Source organism: Carassius carassius, chromosome 25 (genome assembly GCF_963082965.1).
Source record: "Carassius carassius chromosome 25, fCarCar2.1, whole genome shotgun sequence".
Lineage (NCBI taxonomy): Eukaryota > Metazoa > Chordata > Actinopteri > Cypriniformes > Cyprinidae > Carassius > Carassius carassius.
The window spans coordinates 13,572,396-13,595,569 of record NC_081779.1 but is presented as its reverse complement, the minus strand read 5'-3'; the positions used below and the strand labels follow the sequence as shown (position 1 = coordinate 13,595,569).

The window sequence follows — 23,174 nt, the reverse complement described above, 5'->3', positions numbered from 1 at the left end:
TTTTTTTCTAATGCAATGCAATTCTTGAAATCTAGGCAAATTTAGGTGAACTAAATTTCATATAACTGTAATTTTACATGAAAATTAGAAAAGCTAATGTGACGAGTGGGGCGGGGCCGAGGGACATGGGAGCGAGGCCGGGGGAGTGATTGGAGATGAACTACACCTGTTCGTCCCACCGGTCTCGAGGCCCATGGAGGAGATGGAAGGATATAAAACTGGAGTGACGACAGTGAAGGACGAGAGAGGACCAGGCCTGGGCTTTTAGTTGTGTTTTGGTTTTTATTTTATGCGCACCAGTCGTCCGTGAGGGGCTGGTGCGCTGTTTTGTGTTTATTTTGTTATTAAAATGTTTTTGATTGTCCGCCGGTTCCCGCCTCCTTCTTCCGGATGAATATGAAGGTTGATATCATTACAGTGGTGCCGAAGCCCGGGAGAAGGAGGGACGCGCTGCTGAAGATCCCTCGCCGCTGTGGTGAATCCGCGGTGCCATCGAGCTGGCGAGGAGTGTGCCGCCATGGACGCTCGAGGCGGTGGACTGGAGCGAGTTGCCGGGGACGGGCGAGCTCGCTACCGGCCGCCCACGATGTGGAGAGACGGCTGCCGTCCGTGAGGGAGCGGAGGAGTCGGCGCCGTTCGCCAGGTGGCCGGAGCCTGCTGCCTCCGCCGGAACGGGGAGGAGCAGGGAACGGGGGACTCCTGCCGGCTGCCCAAAACCGGAGGAGCCGTCGCCGTCCACCGGGCGGCGGAGGAGTGTCGTGCCGTCCGCCGAGGGCCGTCCAGTGCCACCGCCAGGCACCGCGGAGGAGATCACCCAGCTGGTGGAGGGCCGAGCAGCGGTGCGTCTGGGAACCGGAATTTTTTTTTTTTTTTTTTTTTTTTTTTTTTCCTCTCTCCCCTCTCTCGTCTCTGTCGCTCCTCCTTCCATCTCCTTTTCTCTCGCCTCGCCTGTCCTACCCCCAGGTTCCCGCAGGTCCCCGGGAGCGGCCCCCCGGAGGGAGGGGGGGGGGGGGGGAGTAGAGCGCAGTCTCGGGAGTACCCCCCGGCCTGCGAGGGGCGATGGGGGTATGTGACGAGTGGGGCGGGGCCGAGGGACATGGGAGCGAGGCCGGGGGAGTGATTGGAGATGAACTACACCTGTTCGTCCCACCGGTCTCGAGGCCCATGGAGGAGATGGAAGGATATAAAACTGGAGCGACGACAGTGAAGGACGAGAGAGGACCAGGCCTGGGCTTTTAGTTGTGTTTTGGTTTTTATTTTATGCGCACCAGTCGTCCGTGAGGGGCTGGTGCGCTGTTTTGTGTTTATTTTGTTATTAAAATGGTTTTGATTGTCCGCCGGTTCCCGCCTCCTTCTTCCGGATGAATATGAAGGTTGATATCATTACAGCTAAGTTTTTAAACTTTGAATGTCAGTTAGAGAAAGCTTTGATATAAAACATGAGAAGAAAAGAACAATAGACTAGCATTAGATAGAAATATAGAACGATAGATAGAGCGATAGATACGATCTCACACAGTCTGTTGTAATTCAATGCTCTGTGTTTGCCTGTTAGTTCCATTAAGCTGGTAGTGCGAGCTCTTCTGTTGCCTCTTTTTATAACACCACACCCCTAAGACCACACCCACTACTACTGCTACGATGCCAATAATAATGGCTGCGATCATGGACCCGCGGCCTGAACCGTGACATGGGTCTTTTGCACAAGCAGCCTCTCCAGCTTGGTCCTGTTGATCCAGGTTGTGATCTCCACCACGTTCCATCACACTCCGATTTTCAGGGGTTTCAGTTGGGACTTGAACAGGAATGTGCTCCAGGAAGTGGTTATCAATGGTTTCCCATGGATCCCTAATAACAGGAGTGGGCATGCTGGTGATATAATCAGGTGTACCATCCAGATGTACCATCCCAGAAGGTGTGGATGCTTTCTTAGGGCCCAGCCCGCCTTGACTGGCACTCACATTTTCAGGAGCAGAAGCCGGTGTGTGTGGCATGAGCCACTTGTGTACAGCAATATCATCTGAACTGGTTGTGATCTGAGTAATGGAGGTGGTGGGCTTCACCTCCACACCATTTGGACTATCAGTAAGACCATCAAACCCCAAGTCTGTTTCCTCTGGTGTGTACGTTTCTTTCCCCATTTCATCTTCTGAAAGTCCTTCAGTTGTTTCCTCATAACGTGCTACAACAGACTCTACCTTTTCAAGTCTGGTTGTCCTTTTTCCAAGCTCCTCATCGTCTCCTTTTCTGTGGTTTGTGTCCTTTTTAATTGCTCCTTCTTCTTCCTCCGCAGGGCTGTCAATCCAACCACTCTTCTCTTCTTCCACAGGGTTTTTGGTTAAATCCTCAAACCCCTCTACTTCCGAGTGGCCAGTCAAGGTCTCTGTTTCTGACTCTGCATCTTGTTCTGGCCCCACCTCCCCCGTGGACTCACCTCCAGCTTTATCTTCATCCTGAGTAACAGGGTATCCATCTAGCCAGGACTCGTCTGTGCCGCCGACACTGGGACTGGCAGGTTCACTGGTGGGAGGATCTGTCGGATAGTCACTTTCCTCTGTGATCAAGTCAGGACCAGATTGGCTGTAGGTTGTTTTGACCGTCACGTGGCTCTCGTCTTCATTGGGAATTTTAATAGAGGAAGAATCAGTGGTGATACCCGGCTGCTCCTTCTCTTCCTTGAAGGCCTCTGAAGGGAACCAGAACATGTGCTTCTGACTGAGTAGAGACACTGGAGGTTCAGTTACTGATACTGTTAAATCTTCATCATTCTCTTTCTCCTCCTCAGATATGACTGTCTGCTCAGGCTCAGGAGAGGATTCTACTTCATGATCAGTGGACTGTGTTCCTCCTGGATTCAAAGAAATATGATGCTCCTCCCTCGGATTCTCAAGAAGATAGCCATCTGTGAACTTATCTTCATAGTCGATGTGGCCTTCAGGATCATCTGCAACAAATAAAACATATTGAAAACTACACAGCTACACCCAAAAGCCAAATAAACCCTTTGAACCTCAAGAATTTAGTATCTTGGAACCTCTGTCTCATATTCTGCATGTTTTTTTTTTTTGGGGGGGGCGGGGGGGGGGGGGGGGGGTTAATCTCATCATTGTGTTCGCAGCTCACCTTTGATGCAATGCTGCACCAGGCCGTACCATTCTCCACAACTGTCGCAAAGCAGGCTGAAGGCTGTATCTCCATTGGGCAGTTTGTGTCCTGGGTCACAGGCATACAGAAGTTCACCCCCTAGGTGGAGCCCACTTTTCCCCTGCAGATGTGAGTTTGGGAATGAAGGTGGCTGCCCACATGGAGCATCTGGTGGATGAAAGGGACGTTGAATAAGGTCAGTCATGAAGGAGAAGAGTTTGTCAAAAATGATAAAAGAATAAGTGCATAAAGTGAAAAGGATAAATTACATGTAAATGTTTCACACTGCACACTTGCTCACATTCTTACAGTATTTCTGCAGGTAGCTACAGAAAATAAAAGTAATTTCTAGGGTAATATACTGAATAATCCTTTTATAGTCCAGTCATAAATTATCATAGTTATAGCATGTTTGTCTTGTGAGAATCTTATGTGAATCAAACTAGCCATAAACGCCTTAAATGGTCCGGATTATGTCAGATTTTTTTTTTTACCTTGAGAAAACGTGAGAACAAAAACTGTTTTATATATGCATACAAAAAATGTCTTTACACTTGAAAATACATAACTACTTTTATTTTATTCTTTATGAGAGGAGTCTCTCATAAGAAGATCATATTTGTGGGTCCTTGACATAAATAGTTTGAAAACTCCTGTGTTGGCATTGAAACTCTACTCACACACATGCTTTTGCTCTTCTGCTTTTACATGCGGTATGAAACAGGCTAAAGTATTTTGGAATGTGTTACATGAAAATAGTCCCTCATGATCCCTCATAAGTGAAAAAACACAGTCCCCTTCTCCAGTTTCTTTGTTTCAGTGATTTAAAACTGACCGCTCTCTTTCACACAGAACACGCCCAGTCTCTCGGTGTCCGCAGTTAAATTCTGCAACTGCACATCAACTGGCCTCAAACTCCCCGGGACGCCGCTGCATACTGTAGTCCTGAAATCACATGACGGCAAGTTGGAAGTAAATTAAAGGAATTCTTTCTCAGTTTTTTGTCTTCTCCTTTATAAAGGAAACAGACTTGATGTCACTGTTAAATTCTGCTTACATAGGCAGACAATGTACTATTTTAACACATAAACACACACACACACACACACACACACACACACACACATATGCCGTATATCATTATCACATTGCTAATGTCTCCAGTGTTTGTATAAATTTACATAACAGGTCTGATTTCTGTCGTGCGCGTGTATGTTTTCAAAGCTTGTGTCGGCCAGTACCACTCTTTGATTGTGTGTCTATTAGAACAAAAATGCAAGAGTGATTAAAATATGCAATAAGCCAAAAGAAACTGGTAATATTTGGGGTCCTTGGAATCAAAAATCTGGAAAACCCCTGCAGTACAGTGATTTCACCAAAGGGTAAAAGCTGTGTTTGTAAACTATGAGAAACACAGTGCCAAAAACCTATTTAATAGTGATCAATAGTTAATCAACAATTGTTCATTTTTTTAACTGTTGGATGTTTGCAGTTGCCAAACAACATAGTGAAGTGCTGCATTAAAATAGAAAAGTGACGTTTGCATTTACAATTATTTCAAACAGAACTATCAGTTATTTAGAACTTGACTTCAAGATGTCAGTCAAGGTTGCTAAATATATACCGTGCATATCTACAACCAAGAATGTCTGTCTGTTTTGTCCCAATTATGTTAGTGACATTCCTCCAAATGTTTGCGAGGGAAGTAAGTTGCTTACCTCACCTTTTTGCACTCAGCTGTGAGGCCTTAATCAGAATTATGAGCATGTGGGTATGTCAGAGTGGGTGCAGAGGGGGGCTCAAGCCACAACCGGACTGCTTGAGTCTTTACCAAACTCTCCTGAGACAGTGTTAAGTTACTAGGAAACACCTAGTGTCAAAGTTTAGTGATTAAAGCTCAGCTGCACTGAGGTAGATTTTCACATGTATGTCATCTATGTGAAATTTATGTGTCACGACCGAGAAATCCATGTGTAATCTATAGGTTGTTCTGACGGGAAGGCCACTCCTTTTGGCAAAACTTGCAGATGTAAGTGATTTCCAACAAAGGCTTCAAACATTCACAAATTTATGATGTCAACAAAATGCTTATATCTTGAATTAAGCTTATTTCTCTTACCCCATTGCCATTCCATCCTATTTTTTCTATTTAAGGGGGGGGCACTGCAGGCCAAAACAATTTTTAGATTTTGGGCTTTTTGGCTTTTCATAAAGTGTTTTTTCAGACTAATGGACATAAAACATCCAAAAGACACTGTTAAGTATTTATTTTATAGCACTTTATCTATTTGTGTCAATAGATTTCAATCACAATACATATTTGTAAAGGCCATTTTCTCAAAATGAGTTTTTTCTCCAACACTGAGCCATAAATCTTCACTTCAGAAGCACGTACACACACCAAAGTTTACATATTTATTACTGTCTATATTCCAAAGGTTTTTACAAAGGGATTTGTTCATATATAATTTTCTTGATTAAATACAACATTTTATTCCCCCAAAAATTGTGGAAAATATGTTTTCCAGCTATTCAGAGTATTTTCTGAATTATGGAGTGATAAAATGAGATACACACAATTCCCTCTGTAAAAACATTTGACTCTAATATGTCAAAAACAATTACACACAATTCCCTCTATAAAAACATTTGACTCTAATATGTCAAATTTTTTTTTAAATTGACCATGCAGTGTTCAGATTTTGGTACAAGAAATGTATGCAAATTAGCACATATTTCATTAAATAATGCCTCATTTGCATATTTAAGCATAACATTTTAGAAAACTTGTAATACAAAAAATGTTTGCAATTATCAATGTAATCAATCAACTTAGTAAGTAAGGTGATAACTATTAGTTTTTTTTTTTAGCTATTCACCTGCAGTGTCTCGCCATAAGCAAAAATATATTATTGTTATTATTAAGTTCAGTAATACATACTAATTACTAAGCAAGGATTTATTAAACTGATGTGTGACACTAACAAATGGTGTTATTTTGAGCTTTCTATGCAAAAAACCTGTCCCAGTTTCCAATTTTAAAGTATTTCAATTGTAATAATATTTTACAATAAATTTTACTGTATTTTAAATAATGCATATATGGACCCTTCATGAACACAAAAGACAGCTTTCACCTGCTCGTCACGGGCTGAGCGGCCACACCTGCGCCCCATCAAGCTCTGGCTTCATAAACCCAGCAAACGAACACAGGGGTGAGAGATGTCTCCACAAGAATATATATATATATATATATATATATATATATATATATATATATATATATATATATATATATATATATATATATATATATATATATATATATACACACACACACACACACACACACACACACACGTATATTACCCTTCAAGAAACCAGCAAAGTTTTAGGCACTTGTGTAAAAATGCTGTAAAGTGAGGATGCCAAAATAATGCCATAAATAGATTTTATTAATTAACTTCTATTAACTTAACTAAATGAAATCAACATTTTCCATATCCATTTTCTTGTTATTGTTGGTGAAAATACTAATGGCCTAAGACTTTTGCACACAGTACTGTGTATATATATATATATATATATTGGGGGGTGACACGTGTCCCGGGCTCTCATCAGCGTCACCCTGGAAACCGAGCAGTCACACCTGCACCTGCTCGTCACGGGCTGAGTATAACTGAGTATTTACGAAGTATTTTATGTACTTCTTTAGTAATACTTTTCGGGCGCACTCTATATGGATTTCATTTAAAAAATGAAATACGTATGCACCAAATTCTCAATGTGATAATTATTTTGGGACTTGTGCTCAGTGGTAAAGTAATACACCTCAGCAATGGAGCAGCACAGAAAATGAACACATGGAAGGTGCTGATGTGTTTCCTCACAGCAGCTCAGGTCCATTTCTCTCAGGCCCTGAGGTGTAAATAGGAATGTTCTAGCTGAATTCACAGGTAGGATTCTCTCTGTCTTGCAATCACACAGAAAAACACAGATATACGCAAGCAAGCCATCTCATTATTGTGGCTCAAAAAATGCCCGTTCAACAAATCAACATTTTGATTGACAGCATCTGTTCTTCAGGTAATTAATGTTCTTACCCAATGCTCGGCCCGGAGAGCCAACCATGCGTGCAGGCTGAGAAGGCACATTCCAACACTGCATGATGCAGGTCGGCCCTGGATGCCACCCGGGCCCCTTGAGCCACACAGGCATGTGTTGCTGCCTCGAACCCTTTCTCCTGTCCACCTTTTGAAAAACTCTCCAATTCCAGTAAGAACACACGTCCTAATGGAGAGACTGGTAAAACAACAACAAAAACAAAAAGCGTAAATAGTGTCACTGCTAGAATGCACATTTTACATTAAATTAGTGAGAATACATTACCTCAAACAGGTGAAATGAGAAAGACATCAAGAAATTAGGAGAATGCAAGGATACAACCGCAGCAAGTTGATATGATACGTAAAGGTGGTATGAATGGTATGAATTACAGCACCAAAGAGCTTTGTATGTCAAAAGGCCATTTTAAAGGGCAGGATACCCTGAATAAGTTCAGTTACTATATAAAGTGTATTTATCAGTGTTTTGGGCAGTGTGAAGGTGTAAAACTATACCAACTGAGGGTTAAAGTAACAGAGATGTACAATAAATACAAAGACAAACAGAAATCAGGTTCAAAATTAATCAACATACACTATAGAAATAAAGGTTCTTTATCGGCATCTATGGAACTGTTCCATTGCACAAAAAGCTGATTATAGTCAAAAAAGGTTCTTTAGATTATTAAGAAGCTCTTTGCACTAAGAAGATTTGTTATTTTAAGAACTGTTTACTGAAAGGTTTTTTTTAAGGAACACAAAATGTTTCTTCTTTGGCATTGTTACAAAAAATAAAGAAATAAAATGTTAGAATGTACAAACATAAATCCATTTTTATCACAAGCTCCACTCCCATAAGGCATCTTCTTAATTACATCATTAGTTTGTCCCAGTCTCACATAGAGGAATTAAAATAGCTGCTGTTTTAAACCATCTGAAATTGAGATAATTTTAGATCAATATTAAACCGAGGTTAAGTGAACATGTCACCGAACATTTTTTACCATCATGTCTAAAAAAATGCATATGAGTTAACATCATCATTTGGGAAAAAGTTGAATTGAACAGATAAAGTTAGCAGGTTGGTGTCAGTGAGGTAAATCCAGACTAGGTCATGTTCAGAAGTCTGACTAATCAAGCTGACCCACCATAAAAACAACCTGTCATCTATCAATCGTTTGTTACAAATTCATTAGTGTCATATTGAGGAGTCTTGTTATGCTGATGTGAAGATATTAGGTGTTTGTGGCAGATGAATTAGATCTTTAGTTAAAGGATTTTGATTAAACAACTAAAATTGAATTTATGACAGCAAACATGAATGTGTGAGAAAGGCCAGTCAAATGTCCTTTAACATATTTCTACATACAATATTAAGAGCCTCTTTTTTAGACTCTAAAACTATGAGACAAAACATAATAGATGCTTAATTTTTTGTGTTTGGATTGCTGTATATAATAGAAAATGTTTAAAAAGAAAAAATGTCTAGCCTGCAACACCAAACCAAAAACATGTAAACCTCTTTTTTATTTTTAGTTTACTAAAATCAGTCATGAAAATAAGTTTTCTTTCATTCGACTTGAACTAAGTAGGCTAGTTCATTAAAATGAGATTTTTTCTCAAAAAAACAAAATGATTTTAAATATTAATATTTTTCCCAAAAAAATAATAATAATTTGATAAATAATACTTATTACAGAGTAACATTTTTCTTTTTTCCTCAAGAATTTCAGTTTTTGAATGAGCTTTGAATTCCAGACAGCACTTAGACTTTTTTTAGTTGCATTATAAAATTATTAAAACTTAAATGTATTCAAGTCAATCTGTATTGGCTGATTTGATAAGTACTTTTAAATAACGTAATAGAACAAACAAAGATGGGTCACTGACCATTACATTTATATATACATACACTCCTAAGGACCACTAAGAACAAATATGACATTCACACAACTCTCTAATCTTTGGAAGCTGGAACACGCAACGCACGCGTCCATTCATCACCTCGCGTAAACGCGTATTGCAATGGCGCGTGAAACAAATTACCGCACCCAGATCATCAAGAGCAACCCACCGTCCGCGCGCGTCAGGCAAGCCAAGTATCCAAGCAGCGACAGGAGTGCGAGCTCTCGGTGACAGACTCGCCCCATGCTGAAACAGTGCTTCTGGAATAACTGAGGTAAAACTTTTCCAAATCTGTCAGGAAAGGTGAAAAATCCAAATTGAATTGCGCTCTCCAAACGGACAGGTCCGATGATTCCAACAGCAGAGAGAAAAGATCTAATAGACGCAGTGACAGAGGTGCAAGGGGAGGTTTAACTGACCAAGAGGTACATTACCGAACTGCTAGTGCGCTCGTGCGAAAACTCGCACGGGGTTGTCAATAAATACGTCATGACTCAGAACCTGTTTGGTGCCGCATGAGAACAGAGACTCTAAGCACTGGGATTGTTCCAGTGCCGTGGGGAGTCCGGCTCAGAGGTTCCCTGGCACAGAGGAAAGTTTGTCACCGTGTAATGTGTTTTTTTCTTTTTTAGGAACGGACCCTAAATTTTGGTGAGTCTTCTTGTCACCATAGCGCACCTGGCTGCATGTCAGTTCAGAACGAGCAGGACAAAACCAACTGTGTCTGTGTTCTAAATTCTTGGGGCCAACCTCAGGACACATTAACTTTGATGAAGCTGCCTAATATGGGCACTGTTGGACACTATGTGACGCGAAAGCATAATGGGTGTCTTGGTCCACCAAAACCACCCACAAACACACACTCCCACTCACATTCATTCAATTGTAAAGGCTTTTATGTGTACCTCTATGCTGGAGAAAGCGATAGAGAGTTTGAATTAGCAAGTATGTTCGTTTTTTAGTGAGTAAGTGGCAGGATTGTGGCCAGCGCAGACTGAGTTTGTCTGAACAGCTTCTGATGTTATTTACTTCAGTAACAAAGCTATGTGTGATCCAAAATTCCTAACCTTATTATTTAGTCAAGGTATTAGCCAAACAATTACAGCTTTAAGCCGGCACACACATATACAGAGTTCTGCTAGAACATTTGTGAACCTGCATAAATTTGAACAACACTGAGATCAGTTCTTCACCAAAAGTTAAACAAAAAAGGAAAACGCTGCATATTTAAGCAAAATGATCATAATTATCTCAATAAAGGCAAGACATCTTGGTTCAGAGGAACAAACCCACCAATAAACAGCTGACAGACTTACAAAAAGATGATCTAAGAATGCTTTTATAATGTTCCTATTAAGTTGTGAAAATTACATTTAAATTGAACATTCTTTTAATGCTACTGAATAATGTTTGTTCTTAACTTTAAGAGAACCTTGCCAGAACATTAGCCAAAATTCTGAGATTATCCACTGTTAGCTGTTAAATGTCTTTTTTTGGTCCTATTTAACACTCCTTTATATCAATCCATTTTATTTCTGACATTGATTTGTTGACAAAAAAAACATTCTTTTCATAGTCTTCTGGCTCATTCACACAGTCTTTGGCTAAATGTTCTTGGATACCATCTTGTTGTCCTGCCATGCACACCATTCTTGTTCAGTCTCTGATGGTGGAGTCCAGGACAGCCTTAGCCAATACGAGAGAGGCCTCCAGATGATGATATTTTTCTGGGGTTCTTTGGAACCTTCTGGAATCTTGCTCTTTGAGTGATTTTTGTTGGATGTCACTCCTAGGAAGAGTAACAGTGCTGTTAAACTTATTCCATTTTAACCAAACTCCTTAGCTCTGGAGTCTTTTCCAGCCTCAAACTGATGCAAAAATAAAGAGGTTTTAGAACCAACATCTACACATTAGGGTCAAATTGCATATCTTGCTGGATAGTACCTTATATTAAATAGTCCTATTAAACACATCATGTTGTGATGCTGAATAACGAGCGCCATTCACAGACCGAAAATCATGTAAGGTCCAAACTCACTTGCAATGTGGCTCTCTTTCGCCCTCTGTTGTTGACCAGAAATACTGCAGTGCAAAAACACACATTTAGTGCCTTTTCAAAAACAGAAATCAGCATTTTATAACATTCAGACTTTCTGATTTTTCAGGGCTGTTAAATTTTTTGTTAAAAACTGTTTGTTAACAACAACTTACTTACTTAAGTATTACTGAATTTAGCTGCATTTCCCAGATAAAATAATACATTGTTTTTATTAATCAATTTATACTTCCAAAGTACGTTTTTGCACGTCATCATGATATTGCTGAAGACAAACTTGTGTAAACAGACAGCAAAAATTTTATTACTATTCAACTGTCAATCATCTATAAAGTCTCAGCTAATTGGTTTCAGGTAGTTTAACATCTGGGACATTTAAAATGAAATGACAAATACGTAAATGCAGTAAAATATGGAAATGTTTTACTTGTGTGTGTTGGTTAGATGAGTCGAAATTAAATTGAATAAAATTTGACACCATATTTTCCTAATGCATATTTTCTCAATGCACATCTGCTCTGCTAACAGAGACATTGTGCCAAAATATTGTCGATGACATTTAATTCTGTATGAATACATTTTATTCTGTATGAATAAAGTGTTGCTTTTCATTTACCTACACATCCATTTGCGTCCTAACCACGAAACGCCTATGCAAATTCATACAGCAGTACCAAAACAAACCCACCATGCGTGTTTTTCCCGCAAAAGTGACGTCACGTCAGCCACTCTTTAGAACACCTGGAGCGCACGAGTGTGTTCTTAACTCCAGTTTTAATAAAAAGGATTATTCTTTAAGCTTATTTGCCAGACACCTCTTTCATTTTATTGGCGTCGTTCGAAGATTAAGGCAGGAATTTGCGCTCGAGCGGAAATGTAGTCAGAGAGGCAGCTCGGGAGGCGGAAGTGAGGTTAGAGCAGCAGTCTGCTCCGTCCATGTTATTATTGTTATTTTGCCTGTGTGATGGTTCACGGACGGCGGCCAGCCCGGGATTTCTCCGGTTACCAGAGCAGACACGAACGGCTCGCAGGCCACACGTTACAGCTGCGCGTCTGTCTCACAATAGTTTGATCGCCAGCGTTGACAAAACGCGCAAACGTCGCTGTGCGCAGAGCTCGCCGAGGACTGTCTTTATTATTGACACTGCAACAGACATGAACGGCATCACCAAGAGCAGATTTGAGGTAACTCATGTCAAGCGAACTGTGGACCTGGTCGTTGAACCGCGATAGTTTTCTCGGGAAAACGAAAACGGGCGGTGGCAGGCTGTCTGATCGATGACAGTGTGTTTAAGCGTCTGTTTGTGTTGGTGGGCGCGCGCGCTTGAGTGACTGACTGCGTGCGTGCGTGCCCGCGCGTGTATGTCTGCAAGGGTACTGTGTGTGTGTGTTTTGGACCGAGCAGAGTTCTATTTTTGCCTGCCGTATTTAGGCTTTTGTTCGTCAAGGGTAATCCCGTCCTAACACAACGGCACCACCTGACCGTGTCAGCAACGGGCGCTGCGCCTGAATCCGTTTAACATTAGAGTTGGCCGGTGTTCTTGGAGTTAAGATCAAGCTGATTGGCTTGCTTACGTGCCCTGAATGCGAGGGCTTTAGAAAATGTCCCAAAGCAGTTTTATCAAAGACACTCGCTGATGCTATTTGTCCTTGTACAAGTGTTGGGTGAAGTTGCACCAGGCCAAGGCGTGTCTGAACCAGCTTTGGTTTGGGTATATTGATTGTGCATGAGAGAAGCTGGTGCTGTGTGAGCTTTATGTAATTCATCTGTGTCATTTCATATTGTCCAGGTGTTCTCAAACAGTGACGAGGCCCTAATCAACAAAAAACTTCCCAAAGAGCTTCTGCTCCGGTGAGCCCATCATAATTAACCATTCTTATTGAAATAGATTGCAGATTACATTGTAATATATTTTGTAAATATCTGTATGTCTGACTCTGTATTGATCATCTATCTATCTATCTATCTATCTATCTATCTATCTATCTATCTATCTGTCTATCTGTCTAGATTCTGTTCTTTTATCTATCTATCTTTCTATCTATCTACTGTATCTGTCTGTCTAGATTCTGTTGTTCTTTTATCTATCCATCTATCTATCCATCTATCTATCTAGCTATCTATCTGATTTTTTTGTTGTTTTTAATTTCCAAATTCAAATTGCTTTATCAGCTTGACATACTTTTGTATGTATCATCAAAGGATTACAGGAAGTGGGTAGCAAGGAAAAAACAGAATAATAATAAACAAAATAAACACGTAATCAAACGTCTCTGTTTTTATTTCAGGATTTTCTCCTTTCTGGATGTAGTTACATTGTGCCGGTGTGCCCAAGTATCCAAGGTATGTTCAGCTGCTTGTTTAGTTAAAATGAAACAAAAGTGTCTAGAATTAAGATTTTAAGTTTTCTAACAATGCTTCCTCCTCTTTTTCTGTGGATGAACAGGCGTGGAATGTTCTTGCATTGGATGGAAGTAACTGGCAGAAGATTGATCTCTTTAACTTTCAGACAGATATTGAGGTGAAAAAGCATGTGTAAAGTAAATGTTTGGTTTGTAATTGCAGGTACAGTCTTATGTGTTATTGGCTTTTGCTTTGTGTGTCTTAGTACTTCATCAGTAATATGTTGCTTTGTGCTTTAAATTGTCTGCCTGTGGGCTTTATGTGTGTGGGATTAACACTGGATCAGTAGGCTTTTCTACTGAATCCATAGACTGTAAGATCCCTGATCCTCTGTGCCTGATCTCTCTCTCTCTCTCTGTGTCTTTCTATTAGGGACGTGTCGTGGAGAACATCTCGAAGCGATGTGGGGGTTTTTTGAGGCAGCTCAGTCTTCGGGGCTGCCTCAGTGTGGGGGATGCCTCCATGAAGTGAGCTGCATTACTTTTTGTCATATTGAGGCTGGTTAGAAGATGGTATAATGATTATTTGTTGCTGTTGTTGTTTTGGACCATGTTTATTTGGTTTTTATTGTATAGTTTTTCTGTTTAACATTGGCAGCTAAGAGTTTTCATTTGATTTGGCAGGACCTTTGCTCAGAACTGTCGCAACATTGAACATCTGAACCTCAACGGCTGCACCAAGATCACTGACTCCACCTGCGTCAGCCTTAGCAAGTTCTGCTCCAAACTTCGCCACCTTGACCTGACCTCCTGCGTGTCCATCACCAATCATGCTCTTAAGGCCTTAAGGTGGGGCAGTAATAAGGGCTAGGGGGGACCAAATTTAGACTGGGTCATTGGTTTTGATTCTGTAAATAATGTTAAATATCATGACCAATAAGTCCTGTTTGGGTTAGCACAAATCATGATGATTACTGGACATAAAATTGATGTCCTTGAGTGTAAAACAGGACAACAATATTATTGCTTCATTTTGTCAGAAGTGAAAGACTGCAAAACTGAAAAACTAGATTTTATGGAATCTTTCAAACTTAATTGGGGAGTGTTAAATTAAAGCCTAGTTTTGATTTCATTGTGTCAGGAGGGTGACTTTGTTAATGATTAGAAGTCTGTCACCTCTGCCACATTTCTTCTAATGATTCTTTTCCACAGTTGTAGTAGATTATACTGTATGAGCTGGTGAAACCGGAAATTTTGGGAGTGAATATTTAAACAGAAACTTAAACCAATTCTTTACTCATAGAAATTTAAGATAATTGCTGCTTATATTTCCACATCTTAACAGCACAAGGTATGGCTTGAAATGCAAAAAGCTAATTTTAAAAAGAAAATAATTGTTCATATTTATTTTATTATTTTATTTTTGTTATTCTAAGTTTTGGAAACAAATTTTTAATTGTTTAATGATCCTTAAACAGGGCTTTATTATAACTGGAAAAGGAGAAAAATGTCCTTTTTGTTTTTTAATAATTTGATAAATCAATACATTTTACAAAAAATTAATTGTGTATTGTTTTTTACTCTACTGGTTGGTTAGTGGTTTAAAAGTTTCCTTTTTATTTCTTTTGTAAATAACTTAATTTAGTTTTTTGGGTGGTTTGTTAGGTGGTACAGTGTTGTTTTTAAGTTATTTTCTTAGCATTTTGTTTGACTCTTTCTGCCTGCTAGTGAGGGCTGTCGGATGTTGGAGAATCTGAACCTGTCCTGGTGTGATCAGATCACGAGTGATGGCATCGAGGCTCTCAGCCGTGGCTGCACAAGCGTCAGAGCTCTGTTTCTGAGAGGCTGCACACAGGTACATACATATATACAAGCACACACTCACACAAAACACTTTGAATGAAATCATTGATAATGTGACATAATAATTGTTAAATGTGTCTTTTCAGCTTGATGATATTGCACTGAAGCATCTTCAAAAGCACTGTCCAGAGCTCATGACAATCAACATGCAATCATGCACAGTAAGACTTTGAGTTATTACTATACTTTTGTTAAATATTGCTTATGAAAAACTTTTAATTTGTTGTTTTATCCATCTTGCAGCAAATCACAGATGACGGCTTTGTGAGTTTGTGCCGTGGCTGTCACAAACTGCAGATGGTTTGTGTGTCTGGCTGCAGCAACATCACAGACGCTTCTCTGACTGCCCTCGGTCTCAACTGCCAACGGCTCAAGTAAAGCTTTCTTCATCTGTACGCAGATAAGCACACATTCCCACACAGAGTCATTCATTCACATTTCATGTGTTTTCCTCAGGATCCTGGAGGCTGCTCGCTGCTCACATGTGACTGATGCTGGTTTTACTGTTCTTGCCAGAGTGAGTAATCACACAAACACCCCAAACTTACAAAACATAAACTCATTGGATTTAGAGAGCAAGCTTTGTGTAAGAAAGCATCGCTGATGTGACAGGATTCCTAAACAAGCTATGCCTTCTGTTTTAGAACTGTCATGATTTGGAGAAGATGGATTTAGAGGAATGTATTTTGGTGAGTTTAAAATCCATAAGTTCTCTTTTGGTGTATATTGCCTAGTCATCATGGACGGTTTCACATTTGAGCACTGAAGGGTAAATCTAGGTATTTTTTAATTAGTATATTAGTAACGTGCTGCTATATATACATTATAGATAATAATATATAATAAATATGAACTATCATTTAAAAGTGTGGGGTTGGTAAGACATTTGAAAGGTTTTTTTTTTTTAAGTTCCTTATGCTCACAAAGACTGCATACATTTGATTAAATACACTAAAATAGAGTTTTCTATTTCAGTATATGTTCAAATGTAATTTATTCCTGTGATGGCAAAGCTGAATTTCCAGCAGCATTCATTACTGCAGGTTTCAGTGTCATATAATATTTCAGAAATCATTCTGATATGCTGATTTGCCCAATAAACTTTTCTTATTATCAGTGTTTGAAAAAGTTGTGCTGCTTAATATTTTTTATGGAAACTGTGATTTATTTGAAATATAAATCTTTTGTAACATTCATTGTGACTTTATAAATTGAATGCACCCTTTCTGAATCAAAGTATTCATTTCTCTAAAGAAAGAAAATCTTATTAACATCAAAATCTTGAACGGTATTATATTTCTATGGGGTAAGTTGTCATAAGACAGCCTGCAACAAAATGTAAACACTAATAACAATAATGAAACAAATAAAGTTTCAACAATGTAAAAACAATGAAATGTGAACAATTTATCTAAATAAATAACATTTTGATATTCTTATTCATAAAATATAAAATATTAGAATTCATTATTGAGTATATTAAATGTATAAAAATGTATACAATTAATAGGTGAAAAAACTTTTGCTAACAGCACAGGTCAAACTTACAGTAAAATGTACTTCTACTATATAGCCAGGTATTCTGAGGCTTTTATTTCTTCTTCTTTTTTACTGCTGTTGAGCTGTGTCTGTTTACTTGCAACAATTTATCCTGATTAGTCAGCATGCTAATATTAATGTTCTGTGTCTGTATGTCCCATTCAGGTGACTGATAACACTCTGGTTCAGCTCTCAATCCACTGCCCTCGGCTGCAGGCGCTGGTGAGTGTTTGAGAGAGAGTGTGAGGGAGGATTGTTTCCGTGCTTGTTATTTATGGCTTTCTGTAAAGGAATTATAAAGCATGTCCATTTGTTTTCAGAAGCTCACTCTTTATAGCTTGCTCAGTTTGGCGTGTGTGTGTGTGTGTGTGTGTGTGTGTTTTCTAGAGCCTGTCTCACTGCGAGTTGATAACAGACGATGGAATCAGACACCTGAGCAGCAGTGTGTGTGGTCAGGATCGTCTGCAGGTTGTGGAGCTGGACAACTGCCCCTTGATCACAGACAACACACTGGAGCACCTCAAGAGTTGCCAGCGTCTGGAACGCATTGAGCTCTATGACTGCCAACAGGTCACCCGCGCGGGCATCAAACGAATCCGGGTCTGTGGAAAATAATGGCTATGGATATGTCACAACTCCCACACATAGTCTCAACTGTAACAACTGCATAAAGACAAAAATGATCCCCATTTATGTGCAGAATGCAAATGTGCAAACGGCAGTGATCAGTCATGAAAACACCATAATGGGACTTTCACATTTTAGAAATTTTACACTGTTCACATTACAATCTGTACCATCTATGAACAAACGTCAAACAAGGGCCTCATTTGTAAGTTGTCACTGCTTACAGCACCCACAGTGGTTTGATAACATTCAAGTCTGGTCAGGCCAGATGTTAAAGTTAATTTTGGTGCCCCAGCTGTCCAGGTTTAGGTTTGCTGTCACTTTTCTTTAGTAGTTCTATGTTGTTTGGACATGATCCTCATTGGTGCTCAATGATCCTTATGATTTACTTTCAGTTTTCATCTGCTATTTTCCTTCAACGATAAAGTCTTGCCATGCTTCATGTACGCAATCATAATCATAGAGACTGTTGTTCTTACAACCTCAAACGATATAAATGATATACAATGGGATAATTGTATAATTAATAAAAGTAATATTAGTAATATTATCAACAAATCTATTATTCATATTATGTTTACTGTAGAAGTCTTGTTGATTTTATTAATTTATACCTTTTAATTTTTTTAAAATAAATCTATTAAAATATTATATATATATATATATATATATATTTGTTTTATTATAGATTTATTCTATTAAAATCTTCCATTTAAAGTCTTCTGTGTTAGTCTTGAGTTTTGGTCCATACCAAACTTGACAAGTGATTGGACTTTTCTATTTTTCAGAGTGTAGAGAAAAAATCCTTAATTCAGTTGTCATGTCACATTCTGCACTCTAGCTCATTCTGCTGTTGTTTCTCCTGTAGGCTCACCTTCCTGAGATCAAAGTCCATGCTTACTTTGCCCCAGTCACACCCCCTCCTTCAGTGCACGGAGGTGGACAGCGTCTCTGCCGATGCTGCGTCATACTCTGACAGGAGGAGGGGCTTCTTGGAGATCCCATAGAAAGTCAAGCTGTCAGACAACTTCCAAACTCCTCCCTGCCTCCGCTCCACACCACGACGAGACGCTGTGTGGGGTTGTGGCTGCAGGAGGCGTGGCTTCTTCATCGAGCGGTTGCCTGGCAGCAGGATGGACCTGAACAAGTTACGCAAAATAAACACAATGCAACGTACAAATACTACGCACATACAATACCACCTACTTGGATATAAAAGAAGAAAAATCAAGGAGCTACCATGTAAAATATTTCATATTTGGATATATAGAAAACAAACTGAAGGAAGCACTGAAAGCATTATGGGACTAATTAATATAGAATGAATCCGCAAAGAACTTTGAGGCATTTTGATGCCGTTATGATGACTACACAGTGTTTACGTCCTGCTCCTCTTCCTCAACCAATAGGAATGCCTTCTCTTGCGACGAGAGCAAATTGAAACAACAGGAAATGAGCAGCAGGATGCAAGTTTCTGGAGCTTTGTAGGATACGCCTCCCACCGATTGATCATGTGACTTTCTCGAACCTGAGAGCAGGAAGCTTTGAGCGTTTCTGTATGGTTTTGCGTGTGCGTGAATGTTTAAATATAAAAAACAAAATATATAACACTACAATGAATAAGCCCATATTAAAACTGGAGTAAAATGTTTTTTGATTTTCTGTTAGTGCTCACCATAATTTTGAGAGGACGAAAAAAAATCGCAATTGAAATCACGTGAGCGAGCGAGGGGAAGAAAAGGACTGAGATTGTGCATGTGAGATAAAGTGGATTTTGCTCCAGTGTGGTGTTACAGTACGTCATGATTGATGTGAATGTTCAAATTTAGATAATATACATGTGCTAAGGGTTGTGGGGGGAGGGGGGATACATCAGGAATAAATTATAAGAAGTTTCACAATGTTTGAGTGCAATATTGAAAGCCCAGGCATATGTAACTGTGGTATGTGACAGGATTCAGAACACTCCTTATTCAGGCATGTCCTCAATATTTCAAAGTATTCTCATCGCAAGGCATAGTTTACCCAAAAATGAAATTTCTGTTAGCCTTTTCTCATCCTCATGTCATTCCAAACCTGTAAGACTTTTATCAATGGGACACGAAGAACATATTTTAAAAAATATTTTTTGTGTCCATTCAATGTTCATTCTACACAATGTCATCCTTTGTGTTTCACAAAAGAAAGTCAAACTAGTTTGAAACAACACAAAGATGAGTAAAAAATTACACTGTGTTCATTTTTTGGGTGAACAAGATCAGATCTTAGTGTAATATGTAAATTATACAAAATTCAACAGTACAAATACGCCAAGGGAAAAATATCAAGCTGTTACTAAAGTGATTAAAGAATTAAACTTCTGTTATCTTCTCACCCATCTTCAAACCTGTCTTTATGTGTGGATCAAAAAAATATATTTGGTTGAACAGACCCTGTAAGTTCATCCCTTAAGTCTCATGCATAAAACTGATGTTCAACATTGGTTTGATGCGTAACATTGCATATTTAAAATAATGTTGAGTCTTGCAGATGAAAACAGCTGCTGAGTTGGTCATCTACTCAATGGAAATGTTTTTTGTCGGTGTGAGTGCCTTCGATTTTGCAACTGGAGGGAGGGGTGGGTTACAGCCACAGAAATGCTCAGGGCTGCGATGTAGTTCATCATATTTTTTTCTCTTATATTCCCCCTATTTAAGTTGGGTTTTGCCATTAGATGTGATGATGATGTCATCATTTCCTGTCAAAGCATATAGCAGTGATTCCAGTATTCTTTATCTCAACCACTTTAGAGGGCAATGCTAAACCTGTCTGCGAAATGAAGTTTATTTAGTATTGTTCTGTAACAGTTAATTTGTTCCCCTCCTTCTCTCCCATATTTTTTGACAAAGATGAAATGTTACCTGAATGTCCTTGTGTTCTGGTGGTTAATGTGACATTTCTTTAAATAAAAGATCTGAGCAGTGTGTCACATTCTGGATGGTTACATGCTACTCTGTTTATTGTTGACATTCACGTCACGTTATTCACGTTTGCATGGTTGAAAATGTGGCTGATCAAGTAGTAATGTCAAAACACTTTTGATAAGAGTTGAAACTACTTAATTTTTAGATTTTATAATGAATATAAAATCGAATAAATAATCAAATTGATCATGATCTAAATTCAAATACGAACAAAATAGATTATTGGGTAAGGATTTTTTATAGCATGCGTACTAAAGCTCTTGAGACAAAAACCTAAATAGTTGTATATAGATATGTATTTTGGTAACCTAATAATATTGCAAAGTAATAATCTAAAAATGTAGTATGCTTGGAGTATAGTATGTAGTATAGAATATCTAGTACATTCTATTAATGTGGTATGTATCGCCAATGCATTCATTCATTCATTCATTCATTCTTTCATCTTAATTACGTTTGACAGATACATTTAATGCCACTAGGGGGAGACGGAAGGGCATATTTAAAAGAACAATTTGTGTTGTATGGATACAAGCGTGTGCATTTTTCAAAGTATAATCTTCTTGGTGCTTTTAAATGCACAAAATGGTTATTTGAAAGTCTATGTGCGTAAATTATCACAATAAGAAGAGGTCTGTTATAATTGAGAAGTAATGATAATTTAGTAATATATTAAAATATGCAACAACTTAGTTACCAAATGTGATTCCGTCAACACTACCATAAGGAAAAGTGTCTACATAGGCCTACTGGAACAACCAGAAACATTATCTTCTCATTGAAGCCGGTTGGATAAATTAATAATAATAACAACAACAACAACAATAAAACATGTATAGTCTCTCTATCTTGATACTATATAATAAACATATATGTTGTCTCTATTCTGATGCTGTCGCACTGCACAGCTTCTGATAAATAATGAATTGTGTACCAATTTACCAAATGAGCATATTTTCATTCAGGCATCATGCTGGACATCTGTGCGGCGTTGAAGGACCTCGAGGCCTCAGCCCAACTCTTCGTCGGGATCGTTTGCTCTTCAACACTCCGTTATCGCGGTTACCGGCGGTCTAGTGCTCGTGCTCGAGTCGTGAGCTCAGGAGCAGCTGTCAAACAGCGGATTATTGTTGGATTAAGTGTAAACAGAAGAGCCGTGGAAGTTAGCGCGCGACCTGGCGGCTCATCCACTCATCACCCGAGCGGCGTGAAGCGGGCTTTTCTGAAATGGACGCCTGGAGGGAGGAGAGCCCCGGCGGCAGGCCACAGGACACCCGACCATAAGGGTTAAAGTTAGCCGAGTTAGCCGATACATTTCAACTGTTTTTATACGCGCCTCGCAGCGGATCTCTTTTACTTCGCTTTGCGTCCGTGGTCGCCCACACTCTGTTGTTAAGTGGAAGCACGTTTTTGTTCGGGGGATCCGTTAATGTGTTCCTGGGAACCTTTGTCAACGTTGTTTATTTTCCGTTACTGAATGGTTAATGCACAAGACAACAGACTTCAGCCACCCTCAGATTGTCTTTAAGCGCAGTATTTGACTTCCTCTTTGCACACATTTCTGTTTCTTGTGCCGTTTACGCGACTCTTGACAGGCACTCTGTCGTTGTTATTGTTTCGCCGCGACCTGAGGACTGACCACAAAGCGTCCCGATGGAGGAAAATGACAACATGGACTATTTTTATCAGCAGGTTTTGCAGAAGGACGTGACTCGGCGGCTGCAGGTCGGCCCGGATCTCATAGACTACCTGAGCGACCAGCAGAGGTCCTGGGATGTGGAGCAGGACAAAACCCGCCTGGATAAAACCATAGATGAGCTGACGGGATGGGTCAACTCCAGCAATTACAAGGTACACAGCGAGTGACCTGCTTTGGGGTTGTATATTTAAATTAAGTGTCATAAAAGGTGTGTTATAAGCCGTTGGGCACGTATGTTATGAAGGATGCCTGCATGTTTCTGGAGTGAGCCAAACCTAATAGTTTATTCTCATAAAATGTATTATTGTATGTAAACCGCTAAATACATCAGGTTTATGTGATTGTACATTTAATTTTCTGTGCCTTTTTGTCAAACTGACAGAAAAATGCTCAAGTAATTGTATTCACAATAAGCTTTTGTGTGTAGAAGTGTTTGGGTAAAAAGTGTTCAAATAGTAGATTAATATCAATGTGCATATATTACATATTCATTTGTGTCTAGGACAGAGTGGATTTGCTGGTGGGGGGTGTTGTGAGGATGGGGGAGGGTCGCGTGGGGCATTGTTCTGTTACACTGGGGCTGTAAAGGCAAATGTCACTGCAGTTGATATGAGTAATCCATTTACACTTGCTTTTATGTGTGTGTGTGTGTGTGTGTGTGTGTGTTGATTAAGAAAAGCTTGAGAAGAAAAGCATATTTAAATGGCCTGTGGATGCAAGCCAAAGCTTTTATGCTGGCTCATGCTGCTGCTGATGTTACAGGCTGAGGAAAAAACGGTCACTTCTGCAAACAGTGACGCTGAAACGGGAAGCGAAAAGTGAAATATGAATGAGTATTGATGTTTTAAAAGCAGCATTAGGCGTTCATCTGTTTTATCTTCAGCTGGTAGTTCTGGTCTTCAGGGGCCGATGTTAATAGACGGCTGTGACTC

General features: G+C 39.4%; 3 protein-coding genes across 3 annotated transcripts in view; 2 read left to right on the top strand and 1 right to left on the bottom strand.

Moving 5' to 3' along the window:
• Window positions 1–1,396: 1,396 nt before the first annotated feature.
• Window positions 1,397–9,759, bottom strand: LOC132104249 (sushi domain-containing protein 5-like). Its single transcript, XM_059509569.1, has 5 exons — window positions 9,322–9,759; window positions 7,248–7,446; window positions 3,980–4,089; window positions 3,124–3,312; window positions 1,397–2,944 (listed from the first exon to the last, which is right to left on the bottom strand). The coding sequence occupies exons 1-5, from the start codon at window positions 9,395–9,397 to the stop codon at window positions 1,512–1,514; spliced, it is 2,007 nt and encodes a 668-aa protein (XP_059365552.1). The 5' UTR covers window positions 9,398–9,759; the 3' UTR covers window positions 1,397–1,511.
• Window positions 9,760–11,941: 2,182 nt separating this feature from the next.
• Window positions 11,942–19,953, top strand: LOC132104248 (F-box/LRR-repeat protein 2-like). The gene is made up of 14 exons (XM_059509568.1): window positions 11,942–12,393; window positions 12,999–13,060; window positions 13,498–13,552; window positions 13,656–13,730; window positions 13,985–14,079; window positions 14,236–14,400; window positions 15,280–15,406; window positions 15,501–15,575; window positions 15,658–15,788; window positions 15,871–15,931; window positions 16,059–16,103; window positions 17,119–17,175; window positions 17,341–17,553; window positions 18,449–19,953. Exons 1-14 carry the CDS (start codon window positions 12,145–12,147, stop codon window positions 18,554–18,556), a joined length of 1,518 nt encoding a protein of 505 aa, XP_059365551.1. The 5' UTR covers window positions 11,942–12,144; the 3' UTR covers window positions 18,557–19,953.
• A 1,570-nt stretch (window positions 19,954–21,523) lies between these two features.
• Window positions 21,524–23,174, top strand: part of LOC132104245 (CLIP-associating protein 2-like) — a 52,603-nt gene continuing 50,952 nt past the window's right edge. Inside the window, 1 exon segment of the mRNA XM_059509566.1 lies at window positions 21,524–22,394. Coding sequence (XP_059365549.1) covers window positions 22,197–22,394 — 198 coding nt within the window. The 5' untranslated portion in view covers window positions 21,524–22,196.